Source organism: Phocoena sinus, chromosome 5 (genome assembly GCF_008692025.1).
Source record: "Phocoena sinus isolate mPhoSin1 chromosome 5, mPhoSin1.pri, whole genome shotgun sequence".
Classification (NCBI taxonomy): domain Eukaryota; kingdom Metazoa; phylum Chordata; class Mammalia; order Artiodactyla; family Phocoenidae; genus Phocoena; species Phocoena sinus.
In genome coordinates, this window is record NC_045767.1 from 30,477,778 (window position 1) to 30,502,912 (window position 25,135).

General features: G+C 40.7%; 1 protein-coding gene across 1 annotated transcript; it reads left to right on the forward strand.

The window, feature by feature from the left end:
* The first annotated feature begins 605 nt into the window (after positions 1–605).
* PLA2G12A (phospholipase A2 group XIIA) lies at positions 606–24,994 on the forward strand. The gene is made up of 4 exons (XM_032633249.1): positions 606–1,065; positions 18,258–18,334; positions 19,550–19,715; positions 21,763–24,994. Exons 1-4 carry the CDS (start codon positions 858–860, stop codon positions 21,879–21,881), a joined length of 570 nt encoding a protein of 189 aa, XP_032489140.1. The 5' UTR covers positions 606–857; the 3' UTR covers positions 21,882–24,994.
* The last annotated feature ends 141 nt before the right edge of the window (positions 24,995–25,135 follow it).

Consider the following 25,135-nt stretch of genomic DNA (forward strand, 5'->3'; position numbering starts at 1 on the left):
CAAACCATTTTCTTCTTCCAAAATTTCTAAACTAGCATCTAGCTCGTCTTTGTCAGCCAGGCACCACCACGGTCTTGGGTTAACATGTTCCAATCCCGTTCCCCCAACGGCGGCCACCGCGGTTAGAGAGGACCAGGTAAGGACCCGAGGAGGTGAGATGCGCGTTCGGCCCACGTATCCCGCAGAATCCCGATTTCAAGCAGCGCTCTCTACAGGGGATTACGGGTAGGGAGGGTGGGGGGTGGCTCATTTCTCTGACGTTGTCTACACCCTGAAAAGCTTGTCGCTCGGGGTGACTGGGCTGCACCCCGACAGGTCAGATGAGGTCACAAGGGTTCGCCACCTGACTGCACCCTACAACTACCCCGGGAGCTTTCAAAAAATACCGATGTCCACTGACACCGGGACGAACTAATCTGCCTGTCTGGGGTACGGGGCCCGGCATAGGTATTTAGTTAGTACAACGAACCCCTAAGGTAGTACTAACGAGGGCCAAGTGAGCCGGCCTCAGGGGCGCGCCGCGACCACCACGTGGGTGGGGAGGACGCACCGGCCGCTCTGACCCGCCTACCCCGCGCCTCTGACGCACCACGCTTGGCGCAGGCGCACAGGAGCCGCGGCCCGCCCAGGTGGGCGCGTGTGCCGCTCCCTGATCTCTGCCGAGGCACTGTGCTCCAGCGGGAGCTCGTTGCAGGCGGTGAGGGCCCGCCTCCCAGCCGGGCAGGAGGCGTGGGCATGGAGCTGGCCGCCGTCGCCATGCCCCGGGCCCGCGCCGCTGCCTAGGGCGACCCGAGGGACGCTGCCTAGGGCGCGGCTCCGGGGACCCGTGCGGCCTATCACGGCCCGGCGCTGCACGGATGGCCCTGCTCCTGCGGCCCGTGCTCGCCGTCCTTCTTCTCCTCCTGACCGCCGCTTTCAGGTGCCAGGAGCAGGCCCAGACCACCGACTGGAGAGCCTCCCTGAAGACCATCCGGAACGGCGTTCACAAGATAGACACGTACCTGAACGCCGCCTTGGACCTCCTGGGAGGCGAGGACGGGCTCTGCCAGTATAAGTGCAATGACGGTGAGGGGAACCCCAGGCCCTGCGAGGCCCGTGCTTTCAGGGCTTTTGAGGGGGACCGAAGTCGTGGAGGTGTGAGATGCCGGCCAGACCTTGACGGTGTCCTCTGGCCCTGGGAAAACTTAACCATCGCTAGATTCGTGCCATTCTTGTGATTGAGAAACCTGCTGACGAGTTCACGCCACTATTGTTAGAATGTGAGAGATCGCCGGAGAGCGTACTCTCCGTTCTGTTTTCGTTGCGTTTGATTTTCTTTTGTTGTTGTTGTTGAAATTGCATGAAAGTTGCCTAAGAACTTAGTGACATAGCGTCATGGGGATGGAGTGAAACAGACTGATTTTATTTAGCGCCTTTAAATTAGCTGAACACGCAAAACATACCAGGAACTTTAAAGTCATGCTTTTGTAACTTTCTCAAGAATTGGTTTAAATTTTTTTTTTTTCTGCAAAGCTACAGACAATAAATTGCGACCTTTGTACAGACTTTTGGTGTACTTTACTGTTGAGAAAGAGTTCTGATTAACTCTAATAGGAAATGATTCAAGCAGTACTTAACAGGAATTTTCTTTCCTTAGATACCAGTGACGCTGCCTCCTCACTGTTGGTTGCTATTAATATTATTCTTTTGATTTACGTTTTCATATTTTTAAACTTTAATTCTGTTTGAATCTGAGAACTTGTTTGGTGGCATTGTTGGTGATTAATAACTTAGTATTTCAGGCAGAGATCTTTCTTTTGAAGCGCTTGACTCTTTTGAATGCTTAGATGTTGTAATAGTTCAGACAAAGTACTTGGGCTTCTTTTTTGAATTTCAAAATGCTAAGAAAGTAATTGGGAGATCATGTTTCCGATAAAAGTGGACAAGGTTTGGGCCTAGTTAATTTAATGCTTGGCAGCCCAAAATAATAGGGAACTAAAGGACTTTAGAGGTAAAACTGGACTATATGTAGGTGAATTGAAAAGGGACCTCTGTCATGTGAAAACGTGATGCAACATGTGGTCATGATCTCTAGTTTTCTGTTAATGGAGGTAAAGAATGAACTATATCTTGTATGCTATGAACTGCTAAATTTCATTCCTTCTTAAATGTATGCCTAAATGTTACCACCGGTGTTCAATCAGGAAGGATGTTTTTGTCCTTGTAGAGCTTGTTAGGAAGAATAAGTGAGTAATTTGAAGATTAAATGGTTGCCTTTCTTGAGGCAGATGTCATAGTTTTACTTAGTTTTACTTAGTCATCCCCATTCATTAAACAAATAACTGAGTGCCTGCTATGTGTCAGGCATTGTACCAATTGGAGATTTGGCAGTGAACAAAACTGACAGAATTTCTGTCCATGGAGCTTACCTTCTGGTGGGGAGAGACAGTAAACTAAAGAATAAGTAAAACAAGCCAGATCTGCAGTGTGTGTAGATCTGAAGTGGGCCATTGCTTCCAGAACACTACAGCAGGGGAACCGTCAGTGGCGGTATTGGGAGGCGTTAGTTTACTCTTTTAAATAGGTTGGGGGAATATCACTGATGAGATAATATTTGAGAGGAAATCTGAAATGGGGAAGGTGGCACTGTGATGATCTAGGGAAAGAACAATCCAGGCAGAGGGAACAGCAAGTGTAAAGGACCAGAGCTGAAATGCCAGTCAAGGATGATTCTGAAGGTTTTGGCCTGAGCCAGAGGAAGGATGTAATTGCCGTTTACTGAGATAGGAAAGACTTGGAAGGATCAGTCCTCATAAATTTATTATGAGTCAAGCGTTCTAGAGTTTATTTAGTTTAGTTTATTACAGTTAAAATATCTCTGAAGTTAAATGGATACTATTCTTATTAAAAATATTATTTTAATCTTTCCTTTTTCTTAATCCTCTTCTCTTCCACAAGCCTCACAAAATTTACCATTTGGAGTTTAGAGCAAGGTCTCCAGCATAAAAAACACAAATGAACTCGAGAATTTAGGAAACGGTATGCTTCAGTGAAAATCTTTTAGTACTTAGTAAGTACTGTCTGCTCATAGGACTGTGGTTCCAAGTCACCGTGTTGATAATTCCAACATAATGAAGATTGATCTTTAATTGCTGTTACTTGAGAAGTCTCCCTGGAACACTATCTCAACCTTTCCTGTATTTTGGAATGTTAGTGACCAAATCAGAACCAAACAGAAACAGACAAATCTCAAAATTAAAGGAGCATGGTGATGAAGGGTTGTTTAATAGCCGCAGTAAGGAGGTCAAGGGAGCCTTAAAAAAAAGACTTAACGGAGGGAGAGGTGTTGGATTAAAGGGCGCAGATTTGTTGCATTCTTTTATCTTTGCTCTAGTGAAGGACCAGCATTATGGAGACTCGCTCCTTCTGGCCATCCTCCCTAGGGTGGGAACAAGGCTTTATGGAGAGTGAAATAAAGTTACGTAGGGGAGCAAATTTAATGATCACTGTTTTTTTCTTTTAACTTTCTTCTCGCTGACAGCAGAAAAGATTGAGGAAGAAAATGTTCCAATTTCCTTGAAAAATAGAAAACAAAATTGGCTTGTAAAATGTTTTTAGGATTATGAATAAGTATTCAATTCATTCAGTAATTGATATCTTAACAGGATCCCTTTGGCTGTTGTGCTCAGAATAAAAAGGGTCGAGAGAGGTGGGGGAGCAAGAATGGAGGCGGAGTGACAAGTGCAAAAATTCAGACCAAACATGGTGGTAATTTTGTTCAGGGTGGTAGCAATAAAGGTGGTGAGAAGTGGTTGGATTTGGGGTATATTTTGAAGGAAGAGCCTAAAGCATTTGCTAATGGCTTAGAAGGAAGGTGTGAGTAAACTAAAAAAGGATTCCAAAGTTTTCAGCCTGAATAATTGTAAGGATGGAGTTGCCATTAACTGAAAGCGGGGGTGGGGTGGGGGTGGTGAACATGGAAAAACTAGTTTTCGGTTCATTAGGAAAAATAACAGCATATTTGTATGCTTTTGAGAATGATTCAGCAGAGAGTAAAAACACTAATGAGGGAGAGAGGAAGGAGAATTATTGGAGTCATGTCCTTAGGTGAGAGGAGTGAGTTCTAGTACATAAATAGATTGGCCAAGAGCAGAGAGGATATGGGCACAGATGCCGGTTAGGTGGGTAGTGTTCAAGTTATCCTCTCATTGCCTTGGTTTTCTCAGTGAAGTAGGAATCGAGGTCATCAGCTGAGTGAGAAGGTGGGAATAGAAGTGTTGGAGATTGAGGAAAATAGGAAAGTGAATGTACTAGAAAACTAAAGTAGCATAAGGGCCTTTGGAGATTAATAATCAGGAATTTAAAGTTTCAGGTGTTTGGGAAAGCAGGTTGGAATTCTGTACGGCTTCATACAAAACACAGTGATAAGATCTCTCTGTGACCCAGCAGCCTTCCCCTCATGCTTCTCATCCGTTTCAGTGTCTTTCAGGTGAAGGAAATTGGTCTGTTGAAGGTATTTACACCAAATTAAGAAAAATATGTAGAAAAGAGCTATCATTGTCTCAGTCCAGGAGAATCTATAGATTTCAGCTGCCCATACAGATGATAGAATATAAAGCATCAAGATAAGAGCAGTCGCGTAGTCAGAAAGTGAAATCGATGAATAGTGTTTCCATGTAGTTGTACGTAGTGGATTTGGTTTTTGTTTTGTTCTGTTTTGTTTGGCAGCGCCCTGTGGCAGGTAGGATCTTAGCTCCTGACCAGGGATCAAACCTGCGCCCCCTGCAGTGGAAGGGCAGAGTCTTAACCACTGGACCGCCAGGGACGTCCCTGGTTTGTTTTTAAAACTCTTATTCCTATCTCATTTTTTTTTCTTAGCTTTCTGTACAGAAAAGCTAAGAGATTGTAATTTGTAATTTCTGCTTACAAATTCTAGGGGACGGTGACCCCAGCACATCATGGATTTTTGGTTTGACTCTGATGTTGTTTCTTCTACTGTTGAGTTTTTGCTTGCTTTGTTTATTAGTCTGCCCAGGTTGCTATAATAAAATACCACAGACTGGGTGATGTAAACAACAGGAGTTTATTTCTTACAGTTCTGAAGGCTAGAAAGTCCAAGATCAAGGTTTAGCCAACACTTTTCTGTGGTGAGAGCTCTCTTCCTGGCTTGCAGACAGCTGCCTTCTTGCATGGTAGGGGCAGCGGGTGAAGGGAAAGTAAGTTCTCTGGTGCGTCTTCTTATAAGGGTACTAATCCCGTCATGAGGGCCCTACCCTCGTGACCTCGTCTAACCCTAATTACCCGCCAAAGGCCCTATCACCAAATACATTGAGAGTTAGGGCTTCAGCATATGATTTTGGCGGGGACACAGTTCGGTTCATAGCACTTAGTAAAAACTGGCACCAGTAGAAATGCTAAATATTTTTAATGATCAGTGACTTATAACACCTTTTATAACAACACTTAAAATGATATGAATACAGTTGTAATCATGGTATCCATATCAACTGAACCATTTTTTCTTTTTTTAACTCTTTTATTTATTTTTTAATTTTTATTTTACATTGGAGTATAGTTGATTTACAATGTTGTGTTAGTTTTAGGTGTACAGCAAAGTGATTTCGTTATGCATATACATACATCTATTCTTAGATTCTTTCCCCCTATAAATTATTACAGAGTATTGAGTGGAGTTCCCTGTGCTATACAGTAGGTCCTTGTTGTTTATCTGTTTTATATATAGTAGTGTGTATGTGTTAATCCCAACCTCCTAATTTATCCCTCCCTCACCTTTCCCCTTTGGTAACCATAAGTTTGTTTTCTAAGTCTGTGAATCTGTTTCTGTTTTGTAAATCATTTGTATCATTTTGTCTGACTTTTGTCACTTAGTATGATAATCTCTAGGTCCATCCATACTGCTGCAAATGGCATTATTTCATTCTTTTTTATGGCTGAGTAATATTCCATTGTACATATGTTCCACATCTAATTTATCCACTCATCTGTCGTTGGACGTTTAGGTTGCTTCCATGTCTTGGCTATTGTAAATAGTGCTGCAGTGAACGTTGGGGTGCATGTATCTTTTCAAAGTATGAGTTTCTCCGGATATGTGCCCAGAAGTGGGATTGCTGGATCATATGGTAGATCTATTTGTAGTTTTTTTTAAGGAACCTCCATACTGTTCTCCATAGTGGCTGTACTGATTCACATTCCTACCAACAGTGTAGGAGGGTTCCCTTTTCTCCACATCCTCTCCAGCATTTATTGTTTGTAGACTTTTTGATGATGACCATTCTGACCACTGTGAGGTGATACCTCATTGTAGTTTTGATTTGCATTTCGCTAATAATTAGTGATGTTGAGCATCTTTTCATGTGCTTTTTGGAGAAATGTCTATTTAGCTACTCTGCCCATTTTTTGATTGGGTTGTTATTTTTTTATTGAGCTGCATGAGCTGTTTGTATATTTTGGAGATTAATCCCTTTTTGTTCACATCATTTGCAAATATTTTCTCCCATTCTGGGGCTTGTCTTTTCATTTTGTGTATGGTTTCCTTTGCTGTGCAAAAACTTTTGAGTTTAATTAGGTCCCATTTGTTTATCTTTGTTTTTATTTTCATTATTTTGGGAGGTGGATCCAAAAAGATATTGCTGCAATTTATGTCGAAGAGTGTTCTGCCTATGTTTTCCTCTAAGAGTTTCCAGTCTTACATATAGGTCTTTAATCCATTCTGAGTTTATTTTTGTGCATGGTGTTAGAGAATGTTCTAATTTCATTCTTTTACATGTAGCTGTCCAGTTTTCCCAACACCACTTATTGAAGGAACTGTCTTTGCTCCACTGTATACCCTTGCCTCCTTTGTCATAGATTAATTGACCACAGGGGCATAGGTTTATTTCTGGGCTTTCTGTCCTGTTACATTGATCTGTAAGTCTTTGTGTCAGTACCATAGTGTTTTGAATACTGTAGCTTTAGAGTATAGTCTGAACTCAGGAAGCCTGATTCCTCCAGCTCCATTTTTCTTTCTCAGTATTGCTTTGGCTGTTGAGAGTCTTTTGTGTTTCCATACAAATTTTAGAATTATTTGTTCTAGTTCCATGAAAAATGCCATTGGTAATTTGATAGGGATTGCATTGAATCTGTAGATTACGTTGGGTAGTATAGTCATTTTGACAATATTGATTCTTCCAATCAAGAACAGGGTATGTTTTTCCATCTGTTTGTGTCATCTTCAATTTCTTTCATCAGCATCTTATAGTTTTCAGAGAATAGATCTTTTGCTTCCTTAGGTAGGTTTATTCCTAGGTAATCTTTTTGTTGCAGTGGTAAATGGGATTGTTTCCTTCATTTCTTTTCCTGATCTTTTGTTAGTGTATAGAAATGCAACAGATTTCTGTGTATTAATTTTGTATCTTGCAATTTTACCAAATTCCTTGATGAGCTCTAGTAGTTTTCTGGTGTTGTCTTTAGGATTTTCTGTGATGTATAGTATTATGTCATCTGCAAACAGTGACAGTTTAACTTCTTCTTTTCCAATTTGGATTCCTTTTATTTTTTTTTTTCTTCTCTGATTGCCATGGCTAGGACTTCCAAAACTATGTTGAATGAAAGTAGTGAGAGTGGACATCCTTCTCTTGTTCCTGATTATAGAGGAAATACTTTCAGCTTTTCACCATTGAGTATGATGTCAGCTGTGGGTTTGTCATATATGACCTTTATTATGTTGAGGTATGTTCCCTCTATACCCACTTTCTGGAGAGCTTTTATCACAAATGGGTGTTGGATTTTGTCAAAAGCCTTTTCTGCATCTGTTGAGATGATCACATGGTGTTTATTCTTCAGTTTGTTAATGGTGGTGTATCACACTGATTGATTTGCAGAATTAAAATCATTGCATCCCTGGGATAAATCCCACTTGATTATGGTGTATGAGTCTTCGAATGTATTTTTGGATTTGGTCTGCTAGTATTTTGTTGAGGATTTTTACATCTGTGTTCATCAGTGATATTGGCCTGCAATTTTCTTTTTTCGTGGTATCTTTGTCTGGTTTTGGTATCAAGGTGATGGTGGCCTCATAGAATGAGTTTAGAAGTGTTCCTTCCTCTGCAATTTTGGAAATAGTTGCAGGAGGATAGGTGTTAACTCTTCTCTAAATGTTTGATAGAATTCGCCTGTGAAGCCATCTGGTCCTGGACTTTTGTTTGTTGGGAGATTTTTAATCACAGTTTCAATTTCAGTGCTTGTGATTGGTCTGTTCATATTTTCTATTTCTTCCTAGTTCAGTTTTGGGAGATTGTACCTTTCTAAGAATTTGTCCATTTTATTGGCATATAGTTGCTTGCAGTAGTCTCTTATGATCCTTTGTATTTCTGTGGTGTCAGTTGTAACTTCTCCTTTTTCATTTCTCATTTTATTGATTTGAGTCCTCTCCCTTTTTTTCTTGATGAGTCCTGGCTAAAGGTTTATCAATTTTGTTTATCTTCTCAAAGAGCCAGGCTTTAGTTTCATTGATCTTTTCTGTTGTTTTCTTCATTTCTATTTCATTTATTTCTGCTCTGATCTTTATGATTTCTTTCCTTCTGCTAACTTTGGGTTGTTTGTTCTTCTTTCTCTGTTGCTTTACGTGTAAGTTTAGGTGGTTTATTTGTGATTTTTCTTGTTTTCTGAGGTAAGATTGTATTGCTATAAACTTCCCTCTTAGAACTGCTTTTGCTGTGTCCCATAGGTTTTGGATCATATTTTTGTTTTCATTTGTCTGTAGGTATTTTTTTTTTTTTTTTAGTGGTCATAGTTTCCTTTAGTATAAACCAATAGGTATAACTTCATATAATTATATGAATATAATTTCATAATGTCTGTAAGTAGTTTTTGATTTCCTCTTTGATTTTTTCAGTGATCCATTGGTTGTTTAGTAACATGTTGCTTACCCTCCACATGTTTGTGTTTTTTACAGTTTTTTTCTTGTAGTTGATTTCTAATCTCATAGTTTGTCAGAGAAGATGCTTGATATGATTTCAGTTTTCTTAAATTTACCAAAGCTTGCTTTAGGGCCCAGCATGTGATCTATCCTGGAGAATGTTTCTTGTGCACTTGAAAGGAATGTGTATTCTGCTTTTGGATGGAATGCTCTATAAATATCAATTAAGTCCATCTGGTCTAATGTATCATTGAAGGCCTGTGTTTCCTTATTGACTTTCTGTCTGCATGATCTGTCCATTGATGTAAGTGGGGTGTCAAAGTCCCCCACTATTACTGTGTTACTGTTGATTTCTTCTTTTATGGCTGTTAGCATTTCCCTTATATATTGGGGTGCTCCTATGTTGCGTGCATATATATTTATAATTGTTATATCTTCTTCTTGGATTGCTCCCTTGATCATTATGTAGTGTCTTTTGTCTCTTGTAACAGTCTTCAAAGTCTGTTTTGTCTGATATGAGTATTGCTACTCCCACTTTCTTTTTATTTCCATTTGCATGGAATACCTTTTTCCATCCCCTCACTTTCAGTGTGTGTGTGTCCCTAGATCTGAAGTGGGCCTCAAGACATGGGTCTTGTTTTTGTATTCATTCAGCCAGACTGTGTCTTTTGACTGGAGCATTTAATCCCTCTACATTTAAGGTAATTATCGATATCTGTGTTCTTACCGCCGTTTTGTTAATTGTTTTGGATTTGTTTTTGTAGGTCTTTTTTCTTCCCTTCCTTTTTTGTTCTCCTGTCTTGTGACTTGATGACTATCTTTAATGTTGTGTTTGGATTCCTATTTTGTCTATGTGTGTCTATCTATTGTAGATTTTTGGTTTGTGGTTATTATGAGGTCTTGCTATAGCAGTCTATACATATACAAGATTGTTTTAAGTTGTTGGTCTCTTAATTTCAAATGCATTTCCTGTATCCTGCATTTGTATTCTCCTCACGATTGCTGTTTTTTTTGTTTTTTGTTTTTGTGGTACACAGGCCTCTCACTGTTGTGGCCTCTCCCACTGCGGAGCACAGGCTCTGGATGCGCAGGCTCAGCGGCCATGGCTCATGGGCCCAGCCGCTCCGCGGCATGTGGGATCTTCCCAGACCAGGGCACGAACCTGTGTCCCCTGCATCGGCAGGTGGACTCTCAACCACTGCGCCACCAGGGAAGCCCAGCTGGGTTTTTTTGTTTGTTTTTTTCTTTTAATTTATTTTTGGCTGTGTTGGGTCTTTGTTGCTGCGCACGGGCTTTGTCTAGTTGCAGCGAGTGGTGGCCACTCTTCATTGTATTGCGCGGGATTCTCATTGTGGTGGCTTCTCTTGTTGTGGAGCATGGGCTCGAGGCATGCGGGCTTCAGTAGTTGTGGCACATGGGCTCAGTAGTTGTGGCTCATGGGCTCTAGAGCACAGGCTTAGTAGCTGTGGCGCACGGGCTTAGTTGCTCTGCGCCATGTGAGATCTTCCTGGACCAGAGCTTGAATCCATGTTCCCTGCATTGGCAGGTGGATTCTTAACCACTGTGCCACCAGGGAAGCCCCACGATTGCTGGTTTTGATATCGTATTTGTGTGTGGATGATTTCCCATCTTTACTGTGTGTTTGCCTTTACTGGTGAGCTTTCCCGCTCATAATTTGCTTGATTCTAGTTGTGGCTTTTTCTTTTCCACCTAGAGAAGTTTCTTTAGCATTTCTTGTAAAGCTGGTTTGGTGGTGCTGAATTCTCTTAGCTTTTGCTGGTCTGTAAAGCTTTTGATTTCTTCCGCGAATCTAAATGAGAGCCTTGCTGGGTAGAGTATTCTTGGTTGTATGTTTTTCCCTTTCATCACTTTAAATATGTTGTGCCACTCCCTTCTGGCTTGTAGAGTTTCTGCTGAAAAATCATCTGATAACCTTATGGGGATTCCTTTGTATGTTATTTGTTGCTTTTCCTTTGTTGCTCTTAATATTTTCTCTTTGTCTTTAATTTTTGTCAATTTGATTAATATGTGTCTTGGCGTGTTTCTCCTTGGATTTGTCCTGTATGAGACTCTCTGTGCTTCCGGGACTTGATTATTTCCTTTCCCATGTTAGGGAACTTTTCAACTATAATATCTTCGAATATTTTCTCATACCCTTTCTTTTTCTCTTCTTCTTCTGGGACCCCTATAATTCGAAAGTTGATGCCTTTAATGTTGTCCCAGAGATCTCTGAGACTGTCGTCATTTCTTTTCATTCTTTTTTCTTTATTCTGTTCCATGGCAGTGATTTCCACCATTCTGTCTTCCAGCTCACTTACCCATTTTTCTGCTTCATTTGTTCTGCTATTGATTCCTTATAATGTATTTTTTTTAATGGGACTTAAATCCAAATTCTTTTTTTTTTTAATTTATTTATTTTTGGCTGTGTTGAGTCTTCGTTGCTGTGCGCAGGCTTTCTCCAGGTGCAGCGAGCGGCGTTACTCTTCGTTGTGGTGCGCGGGCTTCTCATTGCGGTGGCTTCTCTTGTTGCGGAACACCAGCTCTAGGCTCGCGGGCTCAGTAGTTGTGACTTGCAGGCTCTAGAGCGCAGGCTCAGCAGTTGTGGCGCATGGGCTCAGTTGCTCCACGGCATGTGGGATCTTCCCGGACCAGGGCTCGAACCCGTGTCCCCTGCATTGGCAGGCGGATTCTTAACCACTGCGCCACCAGGGAAGCCCCCTAATGTATTTCTTAGTGCATTTATTGTATTGTTGAACTCTGTTTGTACTTTAATTCTTCTAGTTCTTTGTTAAAAATTTCTTGTATATCCTCGATCTGTGCCTCCATTCTTTTTCTGAGATCTTGGATCATCTTTACTATCATTACTCTGAATTGTTTTTCGGGCAGATTGCTTACCTCCACTTCACGTAGTTGTTTTTCAGGGGTTTTATCTTTTCCTTTGTTTGGAACATACTCCTCTGCCATCTCATTTTGTCTCACTCTCTGTGTTTGTGGTCCCACAGGCTGCAGGATTGTAGCTCCTCTTGCTTCTGTGGGTGAGGGTGGTCTAAGAGGCTTGTGCAGGCTTCCTGGTGGGAGGGACTGGTGCCACTGGTGGGTGGAGCTGGGTGTTGTCCCTCTGGTGGGCAGGGCCATGTCAAGCAGTGTGTTTAGAGGCGGCTGTGGGCTCAAGAAGACTTTAAGTAGCCTGTCTGCTGATTGGTGGGGCTGTGTTCCTTCCTTGTTGGTTGTTTGGCCTGAGGTTTCCCAGCACGGGGAAGGGTGGGGCCAGGTCTTGGCATCAAAATGGTGGTCTCCACGACAGCTCATGCCAACGAGTACTTCCAAATAACTCTGCCGCCAGTGTCCTTGTCCCCACAGTGAGCCATAAGTGCCCCCCATCTCCCCAGGGGACCCTCCAAGATCAGCAGGTAGGTCTGGTCCTATGAAGTGACTGCTTTTTCCCCTGGGTCCCGATGCACCCAAGGCCTTGTGTGTGTCCTCCAAGAGAGGCCTTTCTGTTTTCCCCCGTCCTGTTGATTTTCTGCAGTCAAGCCCCCCTGACCTTCAGAGCACAATGCTCTGGGGGTTCCTCCTCCTGATGCCACACCCCCAGACTGGGGAGCCTGACCCGGGGCTCAGAACTCTCACTTATGTGGGAGAACCTCTGTGATATAATTATTTTCCAGTTAGTCGGTCACCCACCTGGCAGGTATGGGATTTGATTGTATGGTAAATGCACCCTCCTACCACCTTCTTGTGGTTTCTTTGTCTTTGGGAGTAGAATATCATTTTTGGTAGGTTCCAGTCCTTTTCAGTGGTTGTTCAGCAGTTAGTTGTGATTTTGGTGTTTTCATAAGAGAGGGTGAGCTCAGATCCTTCTGCTCTGCTACCTTGTCCTCACTCCTCTCAACCTACTCCATATCAACTTAATCTTAAATAAACAACCTTCTATGTAAGTTGTTCAGAAATAATTATTTCATAAAGATGAATTTAGAATTTAAAACACTGTAAAAAATTTCAGGAAACTAGTTCAGTTTTCTGGGGTTTTTGGGGGGGGTTGTTTTGTTTTGTTTTTGTTTTGTTTTATGTTTTGCTGTGGATAAAGAATATTTTAATTTCAGCAAGGAATGCTTCTCATTTTTTCATCCAGTGATTTCCTGTGCACCCACTTTGTGCCAGGCATCTTCTAGGTGAGCAAGACAAAATTGCTGTCTCCATAGAAACTAATTATGTTAATTTGGTTAATAAATGTTAGAAAGAAAAATAAAACCAACCATGGGTGTATGGAATGGATATAAAAGTGAAGGGGCACTATTCCAAATAGAGTAAGTAAGAAAGGCCTCTCTGAGGAACTGATATTAGTAGGTTCCTTCAAAAGAAATACATGCCCCTTTTTCCACTTACACTGGGGAGCCAGTTTTACCAGCACTTACTTCATGGTGTTATTGTCTAGTATTTCACATACAGTAGGTCTAGGTTCTTTATTACTCCATTTTAGCAGCTTCTCTCTTAGGACAGTTTTAAGCACTAGCGCTGAGATGACTACTACTTCTATCCTTGCCTCCATTTTCATTTTTGCCAGCTGATTTTCTCTGTACTCTTTTCCTCTTTATTCTCTTACAATAAGCATATTTTGTTTTGTTTTGTTTTCTCTGACTTCATTTGCTTCTAATCATTCTCCCATTCAAAGGTAATTATCTTTTACAAAATGAGGTAATGTCTGTATATACTAATACATATGCACACAGGTATGTATCGCTATCATTGTACACATTAGCATGTTCAAAAATATTTTTATAGACTCAAAATCGAAGGAAAGTGCATGGGTTTATATAAAAAACAAAGGGAAGGGAAAATAGAAGTGCTACTGTTGTATAACATTGAGAGAAATAACTTTCTGGTTAAAAAAAAAGAAAAGGAGACACTTGAGAAGAAGAGATTAGACATCCACATGCCTTTAAAACTCTAGGCCTGTAGCAGTTGTCCGAGGATGGTAATCTTTGATCCTCATGGAAAAGAGATAAGTGCCAGAAATCTGGAGACTGGCAGGGGGAATGTATGGGGTATCCACAAAGTTGGAAACAGGATAAACAGTTTGTTGGTTAGATTTTCAAGTAATATGCCTGATATGTGTTGCTTCAGTCTCCAGGCACCTTTTAAGGTGATATGCTTCTAAATTTAAAGCAAAAAGTCCAGTTGTTAACCTGAAAAAAATATGTATAGTAAATACACTATTTTTTCTGTTTCCAGACTTTTTGAACACTCTTTGGCACATTTATTGTACTTTTTTCAGACTATAAATGTGACTCACTGCTTAGTATTTCTTGCTACATGAGTTTCTGAACATTTTAGACAGTTGATTGTTAAAACCCTTGACAAGAGAGAACTTCAAGGAGCTAGAATGGCTTCCCCAAGGATATAATGCTGATCCAGCCTTCCTCCCTTTAAGTGAAGAGGTTTCTAGCATGGTAGGGTAGATCAGATGCCTAGTCTCTCATGATACTCCCATGCAAAGTGTAGGCTGGACAGAACTTGATTTAGGTGAAATCACAACTGGCTAAGTGGTCTGCCCAAAGGGTTGGGTCAATGACGTCATGGCTTCTTGTAGAGAGGGCTCATCTCTAGCAGGGTGTTGCAGGTCTCTGTCCTGGTTAAATCAGTGTCTCAAGTTTGTGAATATCTGGGTATAACAAGTAACACTGGGTGAATACCTCTACATTTAAAATCTGCTTAACGGTCCTGAATGATGAACTAAACCTAACAAGATAAGAGTTTTATAATTTAGTGTTTTAGGCTCAAAAATTGAATGGCAGAAGTGCTGAGCCTCTAGCAGTAGATGTTAAAAAGTTCATTTTAGAAAAAAACTTTTTTTCTACTGTTATTGTGCTGTATTTTGTTTTATTTTTTAAAATTTATTTATTTATTTTATTGTTTGGCTGCATTGGGTCTTCGTTGCTGCACGCGGGCTTTCTCTAGTTATGGCAAGCGGGGGCTGCTCTTCGCTGCGGTGCGTGGGTTTCTCATTGCAGTGGCTTCTTGTTGCGGAGCACGGGCTCTAGGTGCGTGGGCTTCAGTAGTTGTGCCATGCGGGCTCAGTAGTTGTGGCTCACAGGCCCTAGAGCACAAGCTCAGTAGTTGTGCCTCACAGGCTCTAGAGTGCAGGCTCAGTAGTTGTGGCACAAGGGCTTCGTTGCTCTGCGGCATGTGGGATCTTCCCAGACCAGGCCTCAAACCCATGTTCCCTGCATTGGCAGTCAGATTCTTAGCTACTGTGCCACCAGGGAAGTCCTGTGCTGTATTTTAGCATGGAGACATAGCTGAAACGTATGCTGTCTTAGGTTATATTAGTACAAGTAGTTTATCCAGCTCAAAATACACCCATCATTCCTAATGGTGTTCAGTTTGGGGTGCCACATTCTGGATGTGACAGACTAGAAGTGATCAGTCCTTGGAGGCTAATGAACACTCACCAAACTCAAAAGAGACTGAAGGGTAAACAGCAGTACCAGTTTATTTATAATGAGTATTATAACTGCCGTGAATATTAGGCTTCCAAGTCTTCTGCTCATTCATTCATTCATCAACAAATATTTATTGAGAACCTAACTATATGCCAGACATTGTTCTATGCGTTGGGGGTACAAAATAGACAAAAATTCCTGCCCTCAAAGGGTTTATATTTTAATATGGGGTGACAGATAATAAACAGAATAGGTTAGTGATATGTTAGAAGGCCATATGTGCTGCAAATGGTATGGTCAGAAAAGGCCTCGAACATGAAGTATGTAGATGTCAGGAGGACGAGTATCCACATAGAAAAGTAGCAGCTTCAGTGGCACTAAGGCAAGAGCAGAGCTGGAGTGTCTGTGGCCCAGCAAAGAGGTCAGATGTGATGGAATGGAGTGAGGAAGGAAGGCAGAGGAGAGAGAACAGTAAGGAGATGAGGTCAGAGATGCCATTATATAGGGCTTATAGGCACTGAAAGGACTTTTGGCCCTTTTTTTTTTTTTTCCGGCTGTGCATCATGGCATATAGGATCTTAGTTCCCCAACCAGGGTTCGAACCCGCGCACCCCTCAGTGGAAGTGCAGAGTCTTAACCACTGGACCACTAGGGAAGTCCCAGCTTTTATTCTGAATAAAATGAGAAGCCATTGGAGGGATTTTGGTAGAGCAAAGACTTAATCTAACATATATTTTAATAGGATCACTCAGGTTCAGTGTTGAGATTGGACCGTAGCTAGAGGTGGTGCTGGGTGGGGGAACCAAAGAGACTAGTTAGGTTATGGCAGTAATCCGTGGTGACTTGGAGCAGGATGGTAGCAGTGGGGGTAGTGAGAAGTGGTTAGATTCTGAATATTTTGAAGGTAGAGTCAACAGGATATGCTGTTGAATTGGATGTGGGATATAAGAAAATGAGAGAGTTAAAGATGGCTGAGGTTTTTTCCCCTGAGCACCTGGAAGGATGGATATCTATTACCTGAGAAGAGGGAACTGTGGATGGAGCAGGTTTGGGGGTGAATGGCAGGAGGTACACCTTAAGTTTGAGGTGCCCATTAGATATCTAAGTATTGATAGTTAGAATATCCTCTCTGTAGGCCCTTTAAAGTGGAATGCCAAATCATAAAGAGTTTTTTTAAGAGTGAAGAACTAAAAGCAGGAGTTGAAGGATCACAGTGACTCATCTGTGATAGCCTGAGGCATCTACCTTCATCTTCCAAGGGCCCAGGAACAGCCCTCCTCTTGGACAGTGCTAGAGAAACTTCTGTCATTGGCCTCCTCTTTGCTAGATCCATCATAACGATTCCCTTTTGTACACATTGTTCTTCAGACTGGGTGGAACTTTATATCTCCGTGAAGTTATGCTCTCTCTTTTTTTTTTTGCGGTACGCGGGCCTCTCACTGTTGTGGCGTCTCCCGATGCGGAGCACAGGCTCCGGACGCGCGGGCTCAGTGGCCATGGCTCATGGGCCCAGCCGCTCCGCGGCATGTGGGATCTTCCCGGACCGGGGCACGAACCCGTGTCCCCTGCATCGGCAGGCGGACTCTCAACCACTGCGCCACCAGGGAGGCCCTGAAGTTATGCTCTCTTGAGGCTCTACTTGGTCACCTCAGTTGAGCATGTGAGTCTTAGCAGCTCACTTAAACCATTTTTAGTTCATTACTTTGAGTGGATTACTTATTTTGATGGCTGACTACTGGAAGGGTTGCTTTTTTTCTTCCTCACTTTACTTTTGGAGGGCAAACTTCAAGTCTCCTAGTAATAAATGTTAATTGAATGAAAGTTGGTGGAATACTTTGTGTCTCTCCTAAGTATCCAGATGTGGGGTGGTATTTGGAATAACTGGGGGTATTTTATTTGTGGAAGGTAAATGGTAGCCCCAGGTGTTTGAAAGGATTATCATGTAAAATAGGGAATTGGGTGGCTTTGTGTTCCCCAGAGGGCAGAGGATTGCTTACGGGTAGAATTTACACGAAAAAGAGAAGAAAGAACTCAACTGTTAATGCCAGGCCACAATGGAGTAGGCTGTTTCTTGACACTATAGGATTGTGGGAAACATTCAAAGACTCTTCGGTATATTGAAGTGATTTCTGTATTACATGAGGAGAGATATTTCTGAAGTATCTTCCAGCATTTAAGGTTGCTTTGATAATGTCATCTTTCTCCTTGTTACTGAACTATTGGTGCAATTAAGGAGAGTATAACTGGAGTAATAGTTTCCCAAGCTATCTTTGTTTCTTGCCTTTTTCCTTAGATGACGGAGGAGTATATTTGTGAAATGGTTGGTTGGAGTCTGGGCTAGAATGGTCCTGTAATGTCTTATAATGATATTAAGGTAATTAAATGATCAGGTGACCTTGTCTTCCTTAGCTTTAGACTCTAGTTAATGGTTATTGAGGTTTGTGTACAATGGAGCGTTGAGTGAGGATGGGAAGATACAGTTCTTGCCTGTAGGTTTTAACCTAAAAATATAAGCATTAGAATGTACAGTAAGATAGGGTGGATTTATGTTTCATATATATGGACCCAGTCTGGCATGTAACCTCTGAAACTGACAGAAGTCCAGAATAAGGATTTACATGTTTGTATGGTGTAGGCTTGCAAATATAATTACATTTTATGAACCAGCATAATATTTTATGAACTGCCATCTATGCGTACATGTACACATTTGTACATATTTTGCTTCGGGAGAAGTAAAAATAATTCGGTAGACAAATTAGCATTTTTAATGATCATCCGAATAAACACATATTCACTTATGTTAGCATCCAAATAGCAAATATTTCCAGGGCTAGTCTAGCACATTGTAGACCTTTTTGTGTATGTATTTTCTAACATATTTGAAAATTAATTATGATACCATTTATGTTTTATAGGATCTAAGCCTTTTCCACGTTATGGATATAAACCCTCCCCGCCGAATGGATGTGGCTCCCCACTGTTTGGTGTTCATGTAAATATTATTTTTTATTTGATAAGTTTTTATGATTGGTAGGCTATGTAATACTCTTGATAAACCATCAGTATGTTTTCAGGCTCAGAAGTAATTTTGTTTTTTGTAATAGTGATCAGGTTTGTTATATTCTTTTATAGCTAAAACACATTTAATAAGTCCTAATGAAACTAAATGGAGTAAAAGTCATGTTTTATTTTTTAATCTTGTAGATGTTAATACCATTTAAATGATATTTCCTCATGTCACAGATATGATTGAAAAGTTTAGAGAAGTCACATTACTTAGGATGAAAAAGGACAGGAAAGCATAATATTTTCTATATTAAAACTAGGCTAAGTGGGATAGCTGTGTATTTGTTGTAAGGGAGGCTGAATCTGAGCCAGTATTATGGGAGAAAAATGTTTTATGAAAGTGATTCCTGGACACAAGGGTTTTGCATATAAAGTTATTTAAAATAGATAAAGATAATTACAGATTCGAAGGAATAATGTCTTTAGGGAATGGATGAACACTTAAAGATTAAACCACAAAAACCAAAAACAAAGTTTGAGTTGTAGGAGCTTAGAAGTTGTTGGTGACATTTCATATAAAGTACATTTTACTGAGGGAGGAGGTGCAAAATACTTTGGAATATCCAAAAATCATACTTGCATAGCCCCTGCAAAAGTCTTCTAAAGCTCTTAGCTTTATCTTTCTATTCTTTTTTTTTTTTTTTTTTGTGGTACGCGGGCCTCTCACTCTTGTGGCCTCTCCCGTTGTGGAGCGCAGGCCCAGCGGCCGTGGCTCACAGGCCCAGCAGCTCCGCGGCACGTGGGATCCTCCTGGACCGGGGCACGAACCCGTGTCCCCTGCATCGGCAGGCGGACTCCTAACCACTGCGCCACCAGGGAAGCCCTCTATTCTTAAAATTATGTTTTGTGTTTTGGACAATTGGAAGTTGCGTTTGCTACCGGCAAATGACTGCGAATTCTCTAACATTGCAAAATAGGGAGCTTTGAGGCATGGCTGAGAGGGAGAGGAAGGAGTAACATGGGTGGGTGCAAGTGAGGGTAATGGAGAGATATCTAACCTGGAAAGCATTTGGAGGCAGAAACGAATTTTGGAAATTATCTATATAGCAGTGTTGTCTTTGATTTGTAAGTTTCTTTGATGCGCTACTTCAGAGGAGGTTTGAATTTCATCAGCAGTTATCCATCCAAATGTCTCTTTCAGCTTAACATTGGCATCCCTTCCTTGACAAAGTGCTGCAACCAACACGACAGGTGCTATGAGACCTGCGGCAAAAGCAAAAACGACTGTGATGAGGAGTTTCAATATTGCCTCTCCAAGATTTGCCGAGATGTGCAGAAAACACTAGGGCTAGCTCAGCATGTGCAAGGTAAGGCTGATGCGGTGGGATGGGGATAAGTGCAGTCTGCAAAGATTTATTAGATGCTTTTGTGTTAGTACAAGATATACCGATAGAAATCTTTCACTATGTATTATCTTATCTGTGGTGAAACAGCCCCTTCAATTTTCTGAGATGAGAAGTCAGTGATTTTGTCATCTAAAATGGTTTACAATCACAGAAGCAAGAAGTGTTAGGAAACCTTGGGAGGAGGGTGTGTGAGCTAGAGAAGAATTCATCCAAAATCTTGTACCTGTAGTATAGTTCTAATTACCCAGAGCCTGAAGTTTGAAATTCTGGATCCAGTGAAGTTCGGAGTATAGCACATTGGATTTGGAGTAGGAAGTTCTGGAAGATTTGAGTCTTAACTCTGTCTCTTCATATGTATCTGTGTCAGGAGGGTCCTCAAAACCACCACCACCACCACCACCACCACCACCCCGCCCCGCCCAGGTTCAGTGATTTGCCAAGAGAACTCACAGGGCTCAGCATGTAGTCATACTCACAGTGATGATTATTGCAGTGAAGGGATACAAAGCACAGTCAGCAAAGGTAATAGGCATTTCAGTGTCCTCATTTATAAAATGAGAACGGTAATACCCATCTCGTAGAGTTGTCGTAAGGGTAAAATGAAATATTTGTAGAAATACACATTACTGTACAAATACTAGTAGTTAACAAGATTTCTTTACTGTCAAGTCAAAGAACGTACCATACACTGAAATCAGAAGAGGAGGGGCAGTAAGAAGGGTCAAGAAACGAAACTACCATTTTTAAGCACTTTCCATAAGAGACTGTGCTAGATACTTGAGACATGTTTTCATTGATGTTCACAGAAACGCAAAGTACTAGTTGGCATTATGCCCCTTTTTAAAGGAAGGAAACTGAGGTTCAGAAAGAAGTAACTTGTCCCAAGTTGCATACTTCGGACTTTAAAACTTGTGTTCTGTCTATTCCAGTATTCCCCAAATAGTCTCATATTATAGGTGTTATTCTGAAATTCTAGTAATAACTAGGAAGTAATAACAAGGAGGAAATCTCTGCTCCAGGTGAAGCTTGAACTCAAAACCTCTGAATCCCTTTGAACGCTTTTGGGTAAGGTAAACTAGTTGTCCAGGTGAAGCACAGATAGATGTGTTTCCTGTTTTCTGACCTAAGGATATGCTAATGTTGTTAGCAATTTCCTTGCAGTCTCCTATTTAGTAATCATAACCTTTACACTTCTGTGGTTGGTTGTATTCCTTAATGGCACAGCCTTTTGGAAAACTTTGAAAATGCCAAGATTTTGTAATGAAAAGTTTCTTTCTTAACATGAATATTGGAAACTAGAAGTATTTGGATAACTAAAAGCCACTCTGTGCTGTGTCTCTGTAAGTATAGTATATTAAGATAATCTTAAGTGTTCCAGGTTTCTTAGAATAAGAAAAGTTAAATCTGTTATCTTTTTTATAGTCTTTCAAAAAAATTAAGAAACCCCACCAGAGGAAAAACATCTTGGATTCCTGTGTCTCCCTTTCCAAGCCAAATTTGGATATTGGTCAGAGAAAGAGACTGGGGTCCATTTAATACTTTAAGCATATTAAATTATGTGTGATCATTAAAAGCTATTGACTATAATTAAATGTTTTGAAGTTTCTCTATGTTTAACCTTCATTTTTTTCTGCACCTAGAAGTCCTTCCTTAAAGTGCAAACTTAAGAGTGTTATCAGGCATCTCTATTAGTGATATTTTCATATAAAAGGAAAATTAACAGTGATGAACTGATCAGTGCTATTGAGGGAGACTCACTGTCTAGTACAGAAAGTTGGTTTGAATAGTTGCATGCAAAGAAAAAGTAGATACACGTAGAGAGGCTGAAACGGAAAGTCTTTGTATATATATGTTACTAGTTTGCGAGGATTGGGAAGACTTTCACCTAAAATAGGTGTAAGTGCCCACTAAGGCTGTGCCTGACATTGTGCTGAAACACGTAATATATGTGAAGAGAGAGTGATGCTTTGCAGTTGCCTAACAGTAATGGCACTTTCTTACGTTGCAGCATGTGAAAGCACCGTGGAGCTCTTGTTTGACAGTGTTATACATTTAGGCTGTAAGCCGTACCTGGACAGCCAACGAGCCGCATGTAGGTGTCGCTACGAAGAAAAAACTGATCTTTAAAGAAGATGCTGACAGGTGGTGACAGCAGATGAGGACAGAAGAGCATAACCTTTGACAAAGAGCTAATGTTTTCACAGCATAAAGCTGCCTTATTTTTGTGAAAGGATTATTTTAAGACCTTATTTTGACATTAAAACTTCAAACTAAAGAAACAAATGCAGGTTATCTTCCTGGATGTTGCTGCCTTAGTGTGCCATATTGTCTTGACAATCACAGGAAGAGGTGCATGTTAAGGGAGAATTTTTTAAAAGAAAGAGTCTAACTCAGTTTTCACAACTATATTTATCAAAAAATAAGGTCAAATGTAAAATTCATTATAAGGTATGTTCAACAGTATCTTATTTGGAAATATGGGGAAATCTTCACTTAAAAGTATGTTTGTTTGGGCTTCCCTGGTGGTGCAGTGGTTGAGGGTCCGCCTGCCGATTCAGGAGACACAGGTTTGTGCCCCGGTCCGGGAAGATCCCACATGGCGCGGAGCGGCTAGGCCCATGAGCCATGGCCGTTGAGCCTGTGCGTCTGGAGCCTGTGCTCCGCAACGGGAGAGGCCACAACAGTGAGAAAAAAAAAAAAAAAAAAAAGTATGTTTGTTTGCTGTAAGATTTAAAATATACATTTATGCCGAGAAAGATCTGACTTTATTTTTGCTCTTTTAATTAACACATACAGTTTTTTCCATTGCCCATTGAGCATATGAATAAGCCACACTTATATGAATGACAGGACTAGTTACAAGGACATGTCTGTTTCTCTTGTAAAATTGGAACCATCTCCTGGGACCTCTGAGGAAACAAAACTAGGATATCTAGGTATTAATAAGTGCCTAGAAGGTGACTTGAACAAAATTCAGAAGCATAGCCATCCCATTTTATGAACCACTGATGACAAATTTCATTTCACTTTGCTATAAACTTTGCCTAAATTGGAGAAAAGATGGATTTAATGAGACAAATGAAAAGTTGTTTAATATGCACATCAGAGCTTTATCTGTGTTACATGCTTTGGTGTTTACTCCCTAGGACTTACTCTTGGTAGATTCTGGGATATTTTTAAAAGACTGTAAACGTTTTACTAATATTGGCCTTCATAAAAATTGTTTTTGATATTGTTGTGTTTTTTAAGTCTTTAACTGTGGAGTCAAAAGGGATGGAAAAGCAGGATCCAAAGAACTATCTTTTATAGAAAATTATTAACAGATGTTTTAAGAGCAAAGCCCAGAACTTCAACTGCCTCTGAAAATGTCTGTGAGGATTGAAAGCTTTTCAACCCCTTGGAAAGCTCAGCTGTGTTCCTCTACCATTCTTTGCTTACCACTGGCTGTCGACTTTCCCTAGCCCAAGATCCCAAGCCATGTATACTTTTGGGGTAATCTCTGGCCAAAGTTATTAAGATGAACTGCTTGGAAAGTCAGAGAAAGACAGCACCAGCAGAAGTGGCTCTTTCTAAATCAATACAGGCAGAATCGGGATGAATGAAAAGTATGTTCTGGAAAAAGGGCCACATTCCTAACTTTGAATATATGTTATTGGCTGAGAACCTGATGGCTTTCCAAACTGAGATGGTGGCAGCTATTCTGCTAATAGATGTGTCCTCTATTAGACAAGGCAAGTGTACCCCTCAGGGCTAAGTAAGCAAATTGGGCTCCAGGTAACTTTAAACTTGTAATAAATTGATGCATTTTCTTGGCAGCGTTGGCTTTCTCAAGAGGACAAAGTCAGAATGTCTTTGTAAAATATTTAATTCATGGTCATAAGTTATGTACAAAAATCAGTAGAAGCAGTTTTTATGTTCAAATTTTAAAAACTTATCTAGGAATAATTTTAGATTTACAGAAGAGTTGCAGGGATAGTATAGAGGCTTCTTGTTATACTCCTTACCCTTAATGTTAACATTTTACATAAACACGAAACATTTGTTAAGAAACCAACATTGGTAATTACTATTAACGAAACTCTAGACTTTATTAGGATTACACTAGTTTTTCCACTAATGTCGTTTTTCTTTTCTTTTCCGGGATCCACTTTAGGATACACCATGTCTAATTAGCCTCTAGTCTGTGACGGTTCCTCATCTTTCCTTGTTTTTCATAACCTTGACAGTTTTGAGGAGTACTGGTCAGGTGTCTTGTAGAGTGTCCCTCAATTTGGGTTAGTCTTAACATTTTCCTCATGTTTGGACTAGGGTTATGGATTTTTAGGAAGAAAACCATAGAGGTGAGTGGTTCTTCTTATCAAATCATATCGGTAGTTGACTGCTATCAACTTGATGTTGTGTAAACTCTAGACATTTGGTTAAGGTAGTGTCTGTTAGTTTCCTCCACTGTAAAGCTACTGTTTTTCCCATTCCATGCTTTTGTTCTTTGCAAACCAGTCACCAAGTCCAGTCTGTGGGAGGCGAGGGGTGGGCAAGATTATATTCCGCCTCCTGGGAGGGGGGCGTATCTGTTGTAGTCCTTGAAATTCTTGTCACCATCCGCCCCTCCCCACACCCGTTTATTATTCAGTGATTTGTGTCAGTATGGATTCGTGCCTATTTCTTTTGTACTGTGGGTCATATTTACAAATTGTTCCAGCCTGGCCTTTGCGAGTTACATCAGGTTGACTCTGTGTGTCTTTGACCTGCACCATCCTTTTGACTTCTGAGCATCTCCATCCTTTCTGGTAAGAAAGTAGGAAAGTTGCTTCAGGCTCATGTTATATATTCCCAGCCCCAGCCCTAGAATCAGCCTCTTTTCATAGGTTCCTTTTATTGAAGAATGGTATACAGTGGAACTTAGAAACCAAGATCTGGACACTGGATAGCTTGTTTCTGCTGGGATATCACTGCTTCTGGACCCTCCCAGCAAACAGAGCTAGAAAATATGTGTATATTAACCCATGTACATGTACATATCTGTAATTATGTGTATATATATTAAGCTGAAGATAAGTTTGTACTGTCTTCACTCGAATTCTGTACGACAGGGCATATATTTAAGCTTTAAGGATGGTATTTTCCTTATCCACAGAATAAATTAAAAAACAAAATCACCCCCCAAAAACTAGCTTTTAGCAGCTGTTTGCAAGACATATATTGATATTTTAAAATAATAAAACTATATTGCCTTCAAATAATGCCTGTCTTTTTAAAGTCTTTTGACACACCTCTTCCAGGGACAGATATAGCTGTATGCATTTCATAGGTGGAGAAACTGAGGCACAAAGAAGTAAGGAAGACAGAATTGAAATATGAGGGCAAACACATTTTTTGAGCAG